Source organism: Hippichthys cyanospilos, chromosome 3 (assembly GCF_059441005.1).
Source record: "Hippichthys cyanospilos isolate Australia breed blue-spotted pipefish chromosome 3, RoL_Hcya_1.0, whole genome shotgun sequence".
Classification (NCBI taxonomy): Eukaryota; Metazoa; Chordata; class Actinopteri; order Syngnathiformes; family Syngnathidae; genus Hippichthys; species Hippichthys cyanospilos.
Window position 1 is genome coordinate 5,774,468 of NC_142371.1, and position 14,900 is coordinate 5,789,367.

The 14,900-nt window shown below is 36.3% G+C and overlaps 1 protein-coding gene across 1 annotated transcript in view; it reads left to right on the forward strand.

Annotated features, from left to right (window-relative positions):
• The window catches only part of cdkal1 (CDK5 regulatory subunit associated protein 1-like 1), a 201,086-nt gene that overhangs the window by 101,538 nt on the left and 84,648 nt on the right, over window positions 1-14,900 (forward strand). The window contains exon 9 of the mRNA XM_088409351.1: window positions 12,433-12,599. Coding sequence (XP_088265477.1) covers window positions 12,433-12,599 — 167 coding nt within the window. The remainder of the gene's footprint in view (window positions 1-12,432; window positions 12,600-14,900) is intronic.

Genomic DNA, 14,900 nt, shown 5'->3' on the forward strand with positions numbered 1-14,900 from the left:
GAAAGAGAGGATGTAACATCTATTCCAATCGACCCTATACATTCATATCCACACTTGCAAATATAAACATTTTTAACAGCACACACACACACATCCGCATGCACAGTATTCTGAGCCCCTCTGCCAATTACTTCTGATATATCCATACAATATGTCTGACCCATATATTATATGGCACATTTTTCCCTCACATACATTGCATGCAACGAGCATGCTCACAAACACACCAGCAGAAGCTTTGATGTATCCAGGCACTTTATCTCATGTGCAGGCGTGCACAGAAGGTCATGCCTGTAGTTTGGAAACTCTGTGAAAGTAGGTTAAAGCTGACATGTTGTGTTGTTTAAAGGATTGTGTTGGCTCTTCATTAAAGTTGCTCACATACTGCACATGTACATCCGTGTGTGTGTGTGTGTGTGTGTGTGTGTACGTACCCATGCATAGTCGTGTATGCACATACATGCATGTTTTTAATGTAAACATGCCTAAGAGGGAATATTTGCATAATACAAATATGTGTTGGTTTAATCCGAGAGGATGATGCTACCTGCCAGGCTGCCCACGCGGCACATCAACACTTGTTACTCTAAATTAAGCCATTTAATTATGCCCGGTAAACTTTGCATGTGTGGCATTTGTTAATACATGTGTAAATGTATGGAAATTGGTGTAGCATGGGAATGATTACATGTATCTCCAAATATTAAGCTGCATTACAGCATTTTGTAGTGAATAAAAGGTATGCAAAGATCACACACCATCCTTTTGGGAAAAAAAAAAAAAATCTTCGGTCTTCCATTCTCATGCTTGATATGTTATGCTGTCATATAGAAAAAAAATGTTTATTATATATAAACTTTCTAATATTTACGACAAACAAAGCAATCCGGAGTACAATAAAATTAGTTTCCCTTTAAGTGACACTGTATAAGCTTTAGACTGTTTTTAATTAAAAATGACTAAATTAAATTATTGTACATTTCAGAAACTTGGAAATAAATCTGTTCTTAACGACCAACAGTATGTTTTTGTAGTTATCTTTACAATATATTACATGGGGGGTGGAGGTCCTCTGGAGGTCGCCATGTCTGTTAGAGCTACGGACAGCAGGAGGAAGAGTCTTTATTCCTGCATTTACCGTAATGCTCCTAAAGCTCCCATAGGCGCATGCGAAAAATTACACACACTCCCTTTAAACGGGTGACAAAAATAATATTCACATCCATTCACTGCGTTTTTTCCATCATTTTCAGGCCTGTGTAACAGGCTGCTTGTGACGTTACAGTTTGTTCTCAAAGGCGATTGGCTGCCGTGAGAGAATGTGGCGGAGGCGGGAATTTTATTCATTTTTTTTATTATTTTTTTTTATGGAGGCGTTTGGTATGCAGCTAAGAATTTCTTAATTTTGTTTAAGGTTTTGGCCAAATATTTTTATTTTGGTGCATCCCCAATCGTACTCCTCTTGTTAAATAATTCATATTGATTTGTGGGCCAAACAGTCATGATGTAGCATTAAATAATTGGAGGAAATGGATTTATGATATGTTGTAATGAAGTTATGTCACAAGAGTTATATTGATGTCAGGAAGCTGCACATAAATCAAAAAGCACTTCCACATAATGTATAGTTAATGTTGACAATGACAAATGGTCATTGCTGTAGTCTGTATAGTGTCAGACTTTCTATTCCTACTTTCAGTAGCTCTAGTTGCTGTTGTTGACATCCTGTGTAGAATTAGTCTCTTTCCCAAAGTGGGCGGAGAGGTTCACTGCGAAGGCACACGACAGCGACGGGGGCTGTTGGATGGGGGTGGGACCAAAGTGATTGAAGGTCAGACAGGCCTTCAAGTCATGGCGCTGCACAAAAATGATTGCCCTTTTATGTATGAGATGTGTGTATTCGGTCTCTTCCTCTTCATATGTCTTTAAGAAATGAATAAATTCTTGATTGTGGAACGGAACTTATTACAAAACACCTAATACACATTCGTGTTGGTATCTCTGAATAATTGCTACTCTTACATCATATACATTAAGCAGTTTGTCATTTTTATAACTCTCTTGAGACACGCAAACTTAGGCATTCTAAAGGCCATAATATAATCAGATTCAAAAATCATGACAAATATTTTGGAGGGAATATGTTCTTAAAATGCATGTGATATTCATTGGTCATTATTAACAGTCTGTAACCAATTACACTCTTATATAGCTGTTAAATGTTGTGTACAAGTAACATTTAAACAGATTATCATTATACTCTTTATCTTCAGATTTTTCATTCATCTGTCAGATTTTTTTTTTAATTACTGTTGTTGTTTTGGTTTGTATAGGGCTGCAACTATTTGAAAAATTGGTTAATTTAAAGAAAAATATATATAAAAATAATTTCCCTCTATTTTTTCAAGAACAGGGTTTTTCTTCAAATTTGTTGTGCAGAAAACAGATTGTTGAGTTACTGCTTTGTTCTGTAACATGTTGTAAAATTAGCAAACATGCTAATCTCTTTTCACCACACAGATGCACACGCAATATTGTGATTCCACACAACAATAATTGTTCTGGTTTCATGAGGCATGACAGTGATTGGAGAATACTTACTGTTGTAATGCTGATATTCCGTGCTACCTGGATACCTTTTTTACGTCATTCCTAAAAATCATGATCAATTAATTTATTATTCGAATAGTTGTAGAGCACTTGTTGCACCACTAGTTTCTTAATGTCCCAGAACATATCAGGTTAGACCTTTGAATACGCGTTGCCCTTTTACATACTGATAGTTGTGAGGCTAAAGCTGTCGTGACATCATACAGCATCTTTTCATTTTTCTCTTTGTTAAATGTTTTTTTAAAATTTTCTCCAACATTTTTTTGCAGTATATCATTAATTCACCTATTCTTGAGGCATTCTCATTTTTGTGTAACTGGCTGTCTAGGATTGAGTTGCCTACTAGTTCAATTCACAGCTTCCCTTGATCACCTTTAAAGGTAGGAAGATACAAAATTTTAAGTTGCCACCGATGCAGGGTCATCACTTTGAATCCCCCCACCGTGAGATTCACGAGCTCCTTTAATTACACTTGCATTGTTCTTGTGCTAAAAGGCCCTAAATATGAAATTTAACATAACAGTCCATGCTATAGTATTTCTTGTTTTTCTTTCTATAGCCGTGTTGTTTCTCTCTAAATTGCTGTGAGTTAACGCGCTGAATATGCACTTGGGGGAACGTATCGATCCTAGTGCTATGTTTATCCTCCTCTCTTTGTGTTGAGCAGATGTGTGTTGCTGCATATTTATATTCTGTCTAATTATCATCTCCATGGGAATCGACTAGGAGAGTTGACTCAGGTCAAATCAAGGGGAGCAAGTTGTGGTTGAGGCTTGTTTAAATTATTAAAAAAAAAAGGACTGAGTGATGCTTGTGCTACTTATTTAATAAGATTTAAACCAAAAAAACATGCTAACTTGTGCTTTTATTAATGGGTTTGACTTCCACATCCTCTTAATTCAAGATGCTTTATCTGCAGAAACAGACAAAGAACATAGAGTACATGTTGCTAGATCAGTTAAGCTAATATGCTCAAAGGGATCCATCTAAGCTGTTATTGCTGTTCATGAGGTCATGCACTTTCTTACTGGTTGCGTGAGTGGTAATGTTTATTAGATTATAGATTATAATGCACATGAAGCTGATCCTATTACACTGTATCAAATCCTTGTTTTCCGTGGCACAAAGCAACACACAGCTAAGCATGTTTTAAGCTCTTGTGATGTGCGAAGGAGTGAGTGTTTGAGGTATTAACCTATAGTGTACATTCTTATACAACATAGATTTGCTTACATGCTTAGTCCACAGATAGTAAGCAATAAACTCCATATGATCCGGACATTTTTTTTCCCCCCTCTGTCATGCTCCCTCACACTCCGCATTCTGGGTCTTGTAACACGCAAATCAATTGGTTGATTTGTAGCAGGGGAAAATAGGGTTTTACTGCAGTTTAATGGGATCATTTTCATGCTCGTCTAATCTACAGTCTGTTCAAACTTTGTAGCCAGTGGCAGTATTCGCTGTTTATCCTTCTGAAAAAGATGTTGTTTAATAGATTAAACAAATCATGTAAGCAATATCAAACTGATACGACTAAAGGAAGGAACCTTTGGAAAAGCAACTGAAAATGTCTTCCAGAAAACGCATTTTCTGAGATCTCTACTGCCTTTTTGCATTTACTGTATGTATGCAGTATTTGAAGCTCTCAAAGCCAACCTGTAAAAATACAGGAAAAGAAACAATTATGACAGTGTATAGGCGGTCACGTTGTGCCATTAGGCTCTCATTATTTAAGAACCTTTTAGCGTTTCAGCACTGGCTTTTACTGAAGCTCCCAATCACCTGAATCAATTAGATGTGTCACGCTTCTTCAAAGTAAGCGCTTCAAAGGATCACCTCCCACTTCCTCCTTTCACTTTTCCCATTCGTTAAAAGTAAAAATGGAGCATGCAGTGAAAAAAGTTCAATTATGTGTAAACAACTGCATCGGGCTGCTGTTTGTGAGCAGCTTAGTTTGGCTGTGATTTAAAGATGAGGTTAGTTCATGGGGGGGGGGGGGGGGGGGGGGGGGCACTATTATAAAATCTGATGGATTCTTAAGCGTACAACCCAAAATGTAAAGCTATTTTCCAAAATTAGCTACAAGTGAAAATTCAAAGGAAAAAAAATGCTCATGCTGTGCTTGGTAGCAAATGCAGACTCTTTAAACCTTAGAAAAACATAAACAGAAAAGTATTGTTTGTAAGATTTGCATTTGCATCGAAAGAATTGTAGCTTAACTGTTAAATACTAACAGCCCTTTTTTGTATTTTGAAACTCTTTTTTCATTACGTGTTAAGAGCGTCAACTGAAACAGATTATAAGAATATTAAAATATCCTTTTGTTTTGTTAGTTAAAACTAAGACTTGCTAGTTTAGTAAAGACGTGTTTGGACTGAGGCGATCAGTAATGAAGATTGTCATCATCATTCACTAATCAAGGAATTGATGTCCGTGTGCCTACGGGCGGAAGGCGGGGGACACCCTGAACTCGTTGCCAGCCAATCACAGGGCACAAAGAGATGAACAACCAATCACGTCCCCAATCACACCTAAGGAAAATGTAGTATGTCCAATACACCTGCCATGCATGTCTTTGGAGTGTGGGAGGAAGCCGGAGTGCCCGGAGATATTCCGCTCGGGCTCGGGGAGTACATGCAATCTCCACACAGGAAGGCTCGATTTGAACTCGAGTGTTTTCACTCTGCTCTTTGATTAATTTTTGACTTTGCAGGTGTGCTTGATTTTGTGGCAAGTGAATTTGTGTTTGTGAAGCTTCTATCATATGGTTGGTTTGAGCTGCAGACCTCAACACAGCTGTTTCCTCGGGTACTGTGTATTATTCCATATGTCTGGACTTCGCTTTGGAAGCTCAGAAGGTTCCTACCCAAACAAAGCGGGTCCTGCTCTTTGGCCCATATTTAGGACTGCCAATCCTTCGTCTCCTTTCATCTCTTGTTGTTTTGCTGTTTTTACGAGGCTGTGCCAAAGTTAACTGACTGGCAATTGTGTGCAGGAAATGTTCCTCTGCCTGGCCCTTCTTTCCAATTGTTCTGACTTACTGGGGGAAAAAAAAAGAAAACAGTTATGTAATTTTTATTTTTTTTCACACATCTGCTATTCATATCATTAATTATTTATGCAATGCCGTGTATTGTTCCCCCCCGATATAGAATATCTGCATAGCGGTGTCTCTTTCTTTTATGCTTTCTCAGGTAAAGGGATTGCATTGATATTTGGCGTTGGTTATTTGTCACTACAACTTTTCATATAGGCTTGGTTGTTTTCATGTCAGCATTCTTACTTAGTTTTACCACGTTATATTTCTTCTTGTAGTAGCGCACAGAGTTAAATACAAGACATAAAGATAGTTTGTATTCAGGATGGGATCTTTTCTATTTATATAACAAACAACGCTTTAACAAAATAATTCCTGATACAATTCGTGGCCCCTCTCTTTGCTGCACATTATAAAACCAGAGGAAACAGCTGTGTATGTATGTGTATGTTTTAGTGCAGACAGATGAGGGAGACCAAGCTAACATTTCCAACTTAACGGTCACATCTTTTGCCAGCAATAACACGATTGATGCGATAATATAAACAAATCTACTGATCCAGCAGGGACGGCAATCAACCGACTAGGTTATTTGGTGTATTGGGACTTTTGCAATGTGGCCTCTTTCCTGAAAACATAATTAACACAGGAACCTGAACATTTTCTTTTCAGACAGACGGCACCCAAGCTTACAGGCTTGGTAGCAGCATGTGTTAAGTCACTGGAATTTTGTTTTGAAAGGACATATATAGCTCCTTGATGCATTTACAGCAGGTCTAGTCTTTTATTTCAAAAGCATGTGACTAGCAATTAACTGGGACATAGCTCCGACACAAAAAGTGATGCCTTTTTTGTGGGCACTGTAGGAATACATCAATCATGAAATGTGCATGATGCAAGCAATGGTAAGAGTGGGCTTCTTTTAATCCAAACAAAGTAACTATAGCTCAGCTGTGATTTTACAACAACATGTAATACATGTGAATGTCACCCTGCTGCATTCCTTGGTCAGTATAATTATACGATAAAATTAACTGCTCTAATTAACTTCTGTATTGGGCCCAATGTTGTGAAGAAGCCTTAAACAATCCAAACAGTCCTTATAGATGTGTGCCAACAAGTCGATTCACAAAACAGTAAAGATTCTCATTTACGACGACCAAGAATCAACATACAATGCCCAAGGAATTTAAAAAAAAACAAACAAAAAAGGCGCCATGTCTCTTTAGGTCATTCTGTTTCCGGGAGTAAATCATATTTCTTTTCTTGTCATTAGATTGAAGCAGAATAGCCAATCAAATCATTTTTAGTCTAAATCTGTTTTGAATCAAACATTGATTGATAATTGAGTAGTAGACCTAAAATTCACGTTTGAATCAAATCATGAGACAAACCCAAAGTTCCCACCCTTATTGATTACATCCCTATTTAGTTTATAGTAAGAACTTTTGTATTTTGCACCTTCTGTTATTCTCCTTTTAACATTACCTTGAATATATACCGTCTATCTCTTTGTTAAAATAATAAATAAATACAAAATGGTGTGGGATATATTCTGTGAGGTCAATAAAGCTCAGTGTACATACAGTAACCATCACTACAGGCACACCTTCTATAACTTCATCTGATCTTTTTTTTTTTTTTTTTTTTTACATTTTCATGACTCTTGGCCCTATTGTGTACTCATGTCAGTCTTGTGAAAGTCTTGAGTGACTAGTAAAGGTTTTGTCCATATCTCAACATATTGTCATCCAATATGTCCGCTTGCTTTGTTTATGATAATTAATAGTAAATACTCTGTTCAAGTGTTAAACAAAAGACACCCCACCACTGGTTTTAATCATGAATCGTATTCCACATTGGTAGAGGCTGACATCATTTTACTTAATTAACCTTGGCCTCCACTATCTGTAAAACGTTATAGCAGTCCATGCTTAAAAAATACGTGTGCTTGCTTCCTCAAAATTTAAATTAATAACTTTAGCTAGCGATTAGTTGAATTTAATGAACCAGACTATTCTGATTGTTCGACCAAGGTGAACTGTTTTTAATTAATTGCATACCGGAGCAAATGTTCTCTCTATCCTGTTGTTCTTCAATGCGTGTGAGTGTATTTGTGTGGGGGTGTGTAATTGTGTGAGTGTCATGCTTTGTATTTGATCATGTGTGATTGATAGATGTGCTTGCAGGTGCAGCTGTCCTGCAAAAATCATTAGCGCATCCTATTGTCAATGATGATGAGCCTTCAAAAAGCTTTTTTAATCTGGACAATTATGCCGCCATCATCTTTAATCGTTGTGGTCCATGCCCACTTTTAAATATGTGCTTTCCCTTCTTTAAGTGTTCCAAGCTCGCACACATCCAATTAGCCACGCCGTTTCCTCTCTTTGAATGGACCACATGCATCTTTCTGTTCGACTCCACTCGGTTAATGATGATGACGGTTGTGTGTTTGCAAGTGTGTATCGCTGCCTCCCTGCAAGAGCATTTAGGTTTGCCTGCATGATCGGGGTATGTCTTAACACATAGCTTAAGCAGACAATCAACTATTTCCAGACCCGCAGCCAAATGACGGTTAGCTCATTAAGCTGTAGTAGTGTGTTGCTTTAATTTAGCATGAAGCCGAATAAGTCTCCTGTTGCTCTAGGTGACCTTCACTTTATGGGGATATGTGTTCATAAGGTGGTTATTTTAATTATTGCGAGTGACTGTGATTGCTTGCAGCATCCAATCAATGGCAAGTAAACTTGTCACTTGAATTAAAGAGACTGGTGTCGGTTTTTGATAAGCATTTTGGATGTCATTTGTGCATAAAAAGTTATGAGTTTGTGATTGGGAGCAAAAGTTTTTCCTTTTTAAAAAAAAAAAAAAAATCCTTCACATTGATGAACCCGAAATTTAACCAATTCTTAAAAACTTTCTCCCAAAATTCTTAAAGGGACAGTGTATAAGATTTTGACCTTTTTTCATTAAAAAGGAATAAATTAAAGGATTATACATTTCAAAAACTTGCAAATAAATGTGTTCTTAATGACCAACAGTATGTTTTAAATATAATCATAGGTCTAGTTAGCATTGAATAATATAACATGGGAGGTGGCACGTTTCTGGAGGCTGCCATGTTTTTTCTTAGGCAGTGTCCCTTTAAGGGCTGTCTGTGCTTTTGGCCTAATCCCAATCTATGCTGGCTATACTTTTACTTTTACAAACAGAGAGCAGTCGGATTACTTTTACAATGGCAGTTAAATTGACTTAAATGTCTTTTGCACACTTGGATATTAACACGGTTTTTACCAAACCAGGCTGACCAAAATTTGTGTTCTGTGGGTCTAACGTCAGTTTTCTAAACCAGTGGTGTCAAACATACGCCCGTGGGCCGATTCTGGCCCGCAAATACATTTAATCTGGCCAGCAAGATGATTTTGTGTGTGTGTGTGTGTGTGTGTATATATATATATATATATATATATATATATATATATATATATATATATATATATATATATATATATATATATATATATATATATATATATATAATATATATATATATATATACATACACCATGATTTTATGTGTTTGACACCTCTGGTCTAAACTGTCACAGTTATAATGAACTAAAAATGATGGATATTGGAAATGTGGTATTTGTGTACCGTATTTTCTGCACTATAAGGCACACCAGATTGTAAGGTGCACCGCATTATAAGGCGCATAAAAAAGAAGCTACAGTAATGACTGGGGTTGCATTATGCACCCACAAGATGGAGCTGCACTAAAGGGAACAGCAACAAAACAATCAGATGAGTGATTCAAACTTTTCGATTAGACACGAAGAATAAAGGTAATTTGTGGAAATTACTACCCAAAAAATGGGGGGGAAAAATACCTCTTGATTACATTAAAAGACTGTTTGGATCAAATTCAAGATGAATCAAGAGTTTAAAAGAAAACAATTTTGATTCAGTTAAATGTGAAACTTATTTTTTTTAAATACAATTTCAACCAAAAAACTTCATGTTCATTTGTTGATTTGTTGATTTAAAAACAGTCCCTGGATTGATAAGACAACATTGGGCATTCTTTGACAAAAACACCCTTTTTTTTTTGCAGCTTGTCTTTCATTTAAATTCCTTCAAAATTGGAGCAAATATAGCACGTGAAAATTTCAAACAGGTTTTGAATATTTCAATCGTAAAATATACATTTAGAACTGAAAATGCAGAAGTAAAAATTGAAGAATTTACATGGCGACTAAGTTATGTTATGTTTGTTTTTTTTTGTCCTCAAAAATTGAAACCAGTGGTTTATTTACCTTATTCACTGTATTTGTGCGCCTTATAGTGTGGAAAATGCAGTATATGTATTTGTTTTTCACCAAGTAATAGAAAAAATAAATAAAATAAACACAGAAATAAAAAGCTAATAATAATTAATACCTAGTTTCAATATTTGCAGCCCGACAGGAGAAATACAGGATTCTATGATTACATGTGGTTTTGGATGATAAAATATTGGCAGATAACAGCAGTATATAAACACTGCAGCAAAAATCACGCCAATCACTGCAGCTAATATGAGCTGCATTTTTTTTTTCTCAACGGCCACTGAATAATTAGTCTGTGACAAAAATTATTGTTAAATATCCTCCAATATGCTTGGTAAAAAGACCTTAACCTTTATTTTAGCCATGATTTTGTATTACAAATTTTACAAACATCTCGTCTTGCCTCGTTCTCGTGGACTCAATCTTTTGTGATTTCTCGTCTCGTTAGACTTGTCTCATGTCATTCTTCATGATTTTGTTTTCTTCCCACTGCATGAAATTGTGAAAGGTAACTTCTGTTCAAGTCTATTTCTGTTGCGGACCTACTGTAAGTCTGAATGAAGGTGGTAGAAAATCCAATTAATGATAAACATGGTTCCCTTGGGGTTCCACTCTGTAAAGAAAGTTCTCCTGTGTAATACATGCCAGTTACAAAAATAAGGTTGAGTTATGTGTATTTACCATCGCAGTGGATCGCTCATGCACAAGTGGAATTGAAGCTGTGTCTTAGCCAAACTGCTCAGTACAGTTTGCCACGGTACAGTTTGGAATGGATCATCTTGATCTGGCATGTGTTTCCACCGCAGGCTATGTAAGCGTCCTCATAGCAGGAGAATAGCATGCAGCTTGCCAATGAGTTAAGTAAAGATGACGTGTCACGGTACAAGACGGATATTATCTGTATACTGTACAAGGGCACGCGCTCTTAATTTCTCTTGGTTACGCACACACACACACACACACACACACACACACACACACACACACACACACACACAAATATACGTACATACATACATACATACATACATACATACATACATGCACATGTATGTATATATATATATATATATATATATATACATATATATATATATATATATATATATATATATATATATATATATATATATATATATATATATATATATATATATATATATATGTTTTATTTTATGCAGTAATCTGAGAACTGGGAGCTATGGCCAGAATCTTGAATAATGTTATGCTACCGAAGTGTTGGTGCGCCTGTGTATCAATGCGTGTGTTGTTTTGAACCAATTTACCCCTGCATCTGCGGCTTGACGCATGTGGCACTGTAGCTGTCGTGCTATTGCCTGCTTCTGATCCTGACTTAGACCAGACAATTGCAAAAAAATTACCGTTGTCCACTCACCAATGCACTTTGGGCAATTTAATGTGTTTTTGTGTGGCTTTGCGGCAGTGTGAACTGTTGTATTACATTGTATTACTTTTTAAAAATCCTATAAGAAGAATATGGCTAAGCGAGTATCATCATGGGCTGCTACTTGGCTTCATTTGAAATTATTGGTACAGGGAACATGGAAACTAATGCTATTCTCAGCCACTCTCTTGTTTCATTTTTAAAATCACAAATTAAAAACTACAAGTTAGAAGAAAAGTTGGTATTGGTCTTGACATTTTAATAATGAATTTTATATTTTAATAAGTTGGTCTTTTCCTTTAAATTATTTTTTTTTATTGTTTTGCTGTACTTGGTATTGGTGCTATTCAAGTTAAAGCCTAAAAAAGAGTTTGTTACAGATATAGTACACGGGTGATGACTATGAGAAAAATGTAGATATCGTGAAAAGGGAGACTTGCTTGCATTCAGTTGAAAAGACAGACAAGGCACACAACACTTAGGCATTTTTTCCACTTTTTTTTGTTGTTTTATTCGTTACATCCTGGAGCCACTTATCCTCACTTAGGGTCCCTCGCTTGAGGGTGCCTCCGCACAGGAAGAGCGAAGCGACGTGTATTTGAATTTGGGTCGCTGAACTGTCAGGCAAATGTGCTAACCACTTTACCACCTAGACGCCTATTGGTACAAATGAAATCATAAGTATATTAGGTATTATTTTAAATATCTTTTCTCGCTCTCTCTGTTTTTGTGTTTGTGTGCCATACATACCATCTTCATAAGGTATATATATATATATATATATATATATATATATATATATATATATATATATATATATATATATATATATATATTTGTGCATGCTCACTTATGACACTTTTCATACTGTCCTTACGAAAGTCTCTGATCTTTGCCAGATAATTAAGAGATGGATGGTATAATCTCAACAGTCAAGTTCAGGAATATTTAAAGATCTTTCCAATACAAACACCAAAAGATACAACACTGTTATATACTATACAGTCTTTAGTTTACATATGCAATGCTTTCTCATTTTTGTGTCTATTTAGAGGGAGTGTGTGAAATCTGGCTGACCAGTGAAGACACAGGAGCATATGGTCGAGACATTGGGACTGACTTGCCCACTCTACTATGGAGGCTGGTTGAGGAAATTCCCAATGGGGCCATGCTCAGGCTTGGTATGACCAACCCACCTTACATATTGGAACACCTTGAGGTATGTAAAAACCAAAAAACGTCAGCAGGCCTTAAAAAATAACGGACTTTAAAGCTGACTATATTGGTGTTTCCCCCTTTTTTGTTCTGTCCCTGTGGCATATTGTGTAAACCCAAATATTGCTTTAATAAACTAAATGCCTTTCTGTTTTGCTTAGCAAGCAATATAGCTGCAAACCTCCATTCATTAGTGCAGTTCATTCTCTTCTCTCACTAATGAGTCAATTAAGGACCATTGTGTCCTCTTTAGTAGCCTCGTTTTATCAGTCATTATTGGCTGCCTAATGGAACAATGGACATTGTTATCCCCTCTTTCTCTCTCTGTTCAGTCTGCTCTTCACCATGTGTCTTGTCAGCCTGACTTACTATCATTGAAATCTCCCAATTTTCACAGTCTATGTTGTTTTTTTTTTTTTTTCTGCTATCTGTCAGTTACATGTCACAATGTTCATTAGGCTTTCTAACCCCACTTTCAGACCACTTATTGCTTGTTGTTGTTTTTTTTTTTTGGGGGGGGGGCGAAAAACCTCTAGCAGAATGTTGAACAAGTGATTGATAACTTGAGTCATTTGAGTGAGTCAAGTTAGTTAATTACATCCTGGAAATCTGTTCTGCACACTTGCTCTTTGTTCAAAAAATGTTGCCATTACTTTAAATAAATTCATTCAGTTGCCAATAATGTCTAGACAGTGTTAGGGTTAAACAGTTTTGTTTACTTTTCCTCCAGGTTTTTTTTCTTTTAGGCCTGTCAGAATGATATAATCTTGACAAACGAAAATTAAATGCAATTCTGTTAGGCGGACTATGTAATACTACTACTACTAACTCTACCACTACTAATAATAATCGTCATTATGAACATAAAGATCTCAAATCAAAGCACAAATAGGTAAACGGCCATTCGCTAGGGTTATAGGGACAAAGACCGATCACAGAAATAAAATTCAAGATTTTATTGTCATATGCATTGTAATACCGCACAATGAAATTCATATTCTGTTCACTTCCCTGAGCAAACTACGTTCCATATTCGAGCAAATAATAAGGGAGGCAATAAAACAAACAAACAAAAAAAATCATCAGTCAATTAATCTACAACCGCAAACATTTAATTAACCTACATAGCAAACATGTACTAATATTATTTTTGACTCACTGTTTCACAGATATCTGAAATTGGACATTTACTGTACCTTATGCTGATTTGATAGCGGTTACCAGATGCTCAGCTGTTAACCTTGATCAAACCTGCAACCTCGGAACTGTGAGGTGAATGTGCTAACCACTCTTTCACCGTGCTGACTCATTTTGCCGCTAAAGGGGCGTAAGAAAACTATTATTATTATTAGTAGTAGTAGTAGTATATAATATTTACACAATAATATTATCTACATCACAAAGAAAATTATTCAAGCTGATTTTGGTCCTTGTGGCAGTCCGACCACATTTGACTAATCATATTTATTCTAAAAAATTACTTTATTGATTTTCATGAACACATTTACTTTTTGGGAGGAGTGAAGCGCTATGATTATATGATTGCCAGCCATTTTCAAAAAACAGTTTCGCTTTTCTTTTTAAGATTACAATCAACCGCCGAGGAAATTTATTCGGAAAAAGAAAATTAAAAAGGGAGCAAGAGTTGACGTGGGGGACTCAAAGAGAGAAGTTCTAACCTAGAAAAGGAAAAAAAAAAAGCCACCCTTGCAAAGTTCACAACATATATGCTTTTGAATCAAACAATTAAGGTTTTCAAAAACCAAAATGAGGACAGAACTGGAGGAAAAATGGGGATGAAGGCCCGGGGATAGATTTGAGGGCTAAAGCGGAGCGAGAACAGAGCTGTGGGATGTAGCAGTGGAGGTTGTAATTAACTAGGGGTTAATGGAGGTGGCTAATTGTCCCCCACATGTATAGGTAGGGTTTCTGCTTGGCTACATTACAATTAAAAACCACCCTCCTAATGATAGAGAATAACAATTAACCGATAATTAGAAATATGCTTGGATGACACACTAGCTTCGTCTCTATGTGTGTATCTTAATAATCATTTCATATGCCTGCAACCCGTTTATTGTTAATGCGCGTGCATCACGTTGAATTATACTGTATCTTTTTTTTCTCTTAATTCCTCAGTCAATTAACCTACATAAGAAAAGATAAGCGTCATCGTCTTTAACTTATCTTTGCCTTTTGTTGCGCTTGTCCCCCATTTACCCTTTCTACACTCAACTTCCACCCACCCTTCACTTCTTGATTTGTTTCTCGCTCGCTTCCTCAAGCCCGTTTCTTGACCTACTTG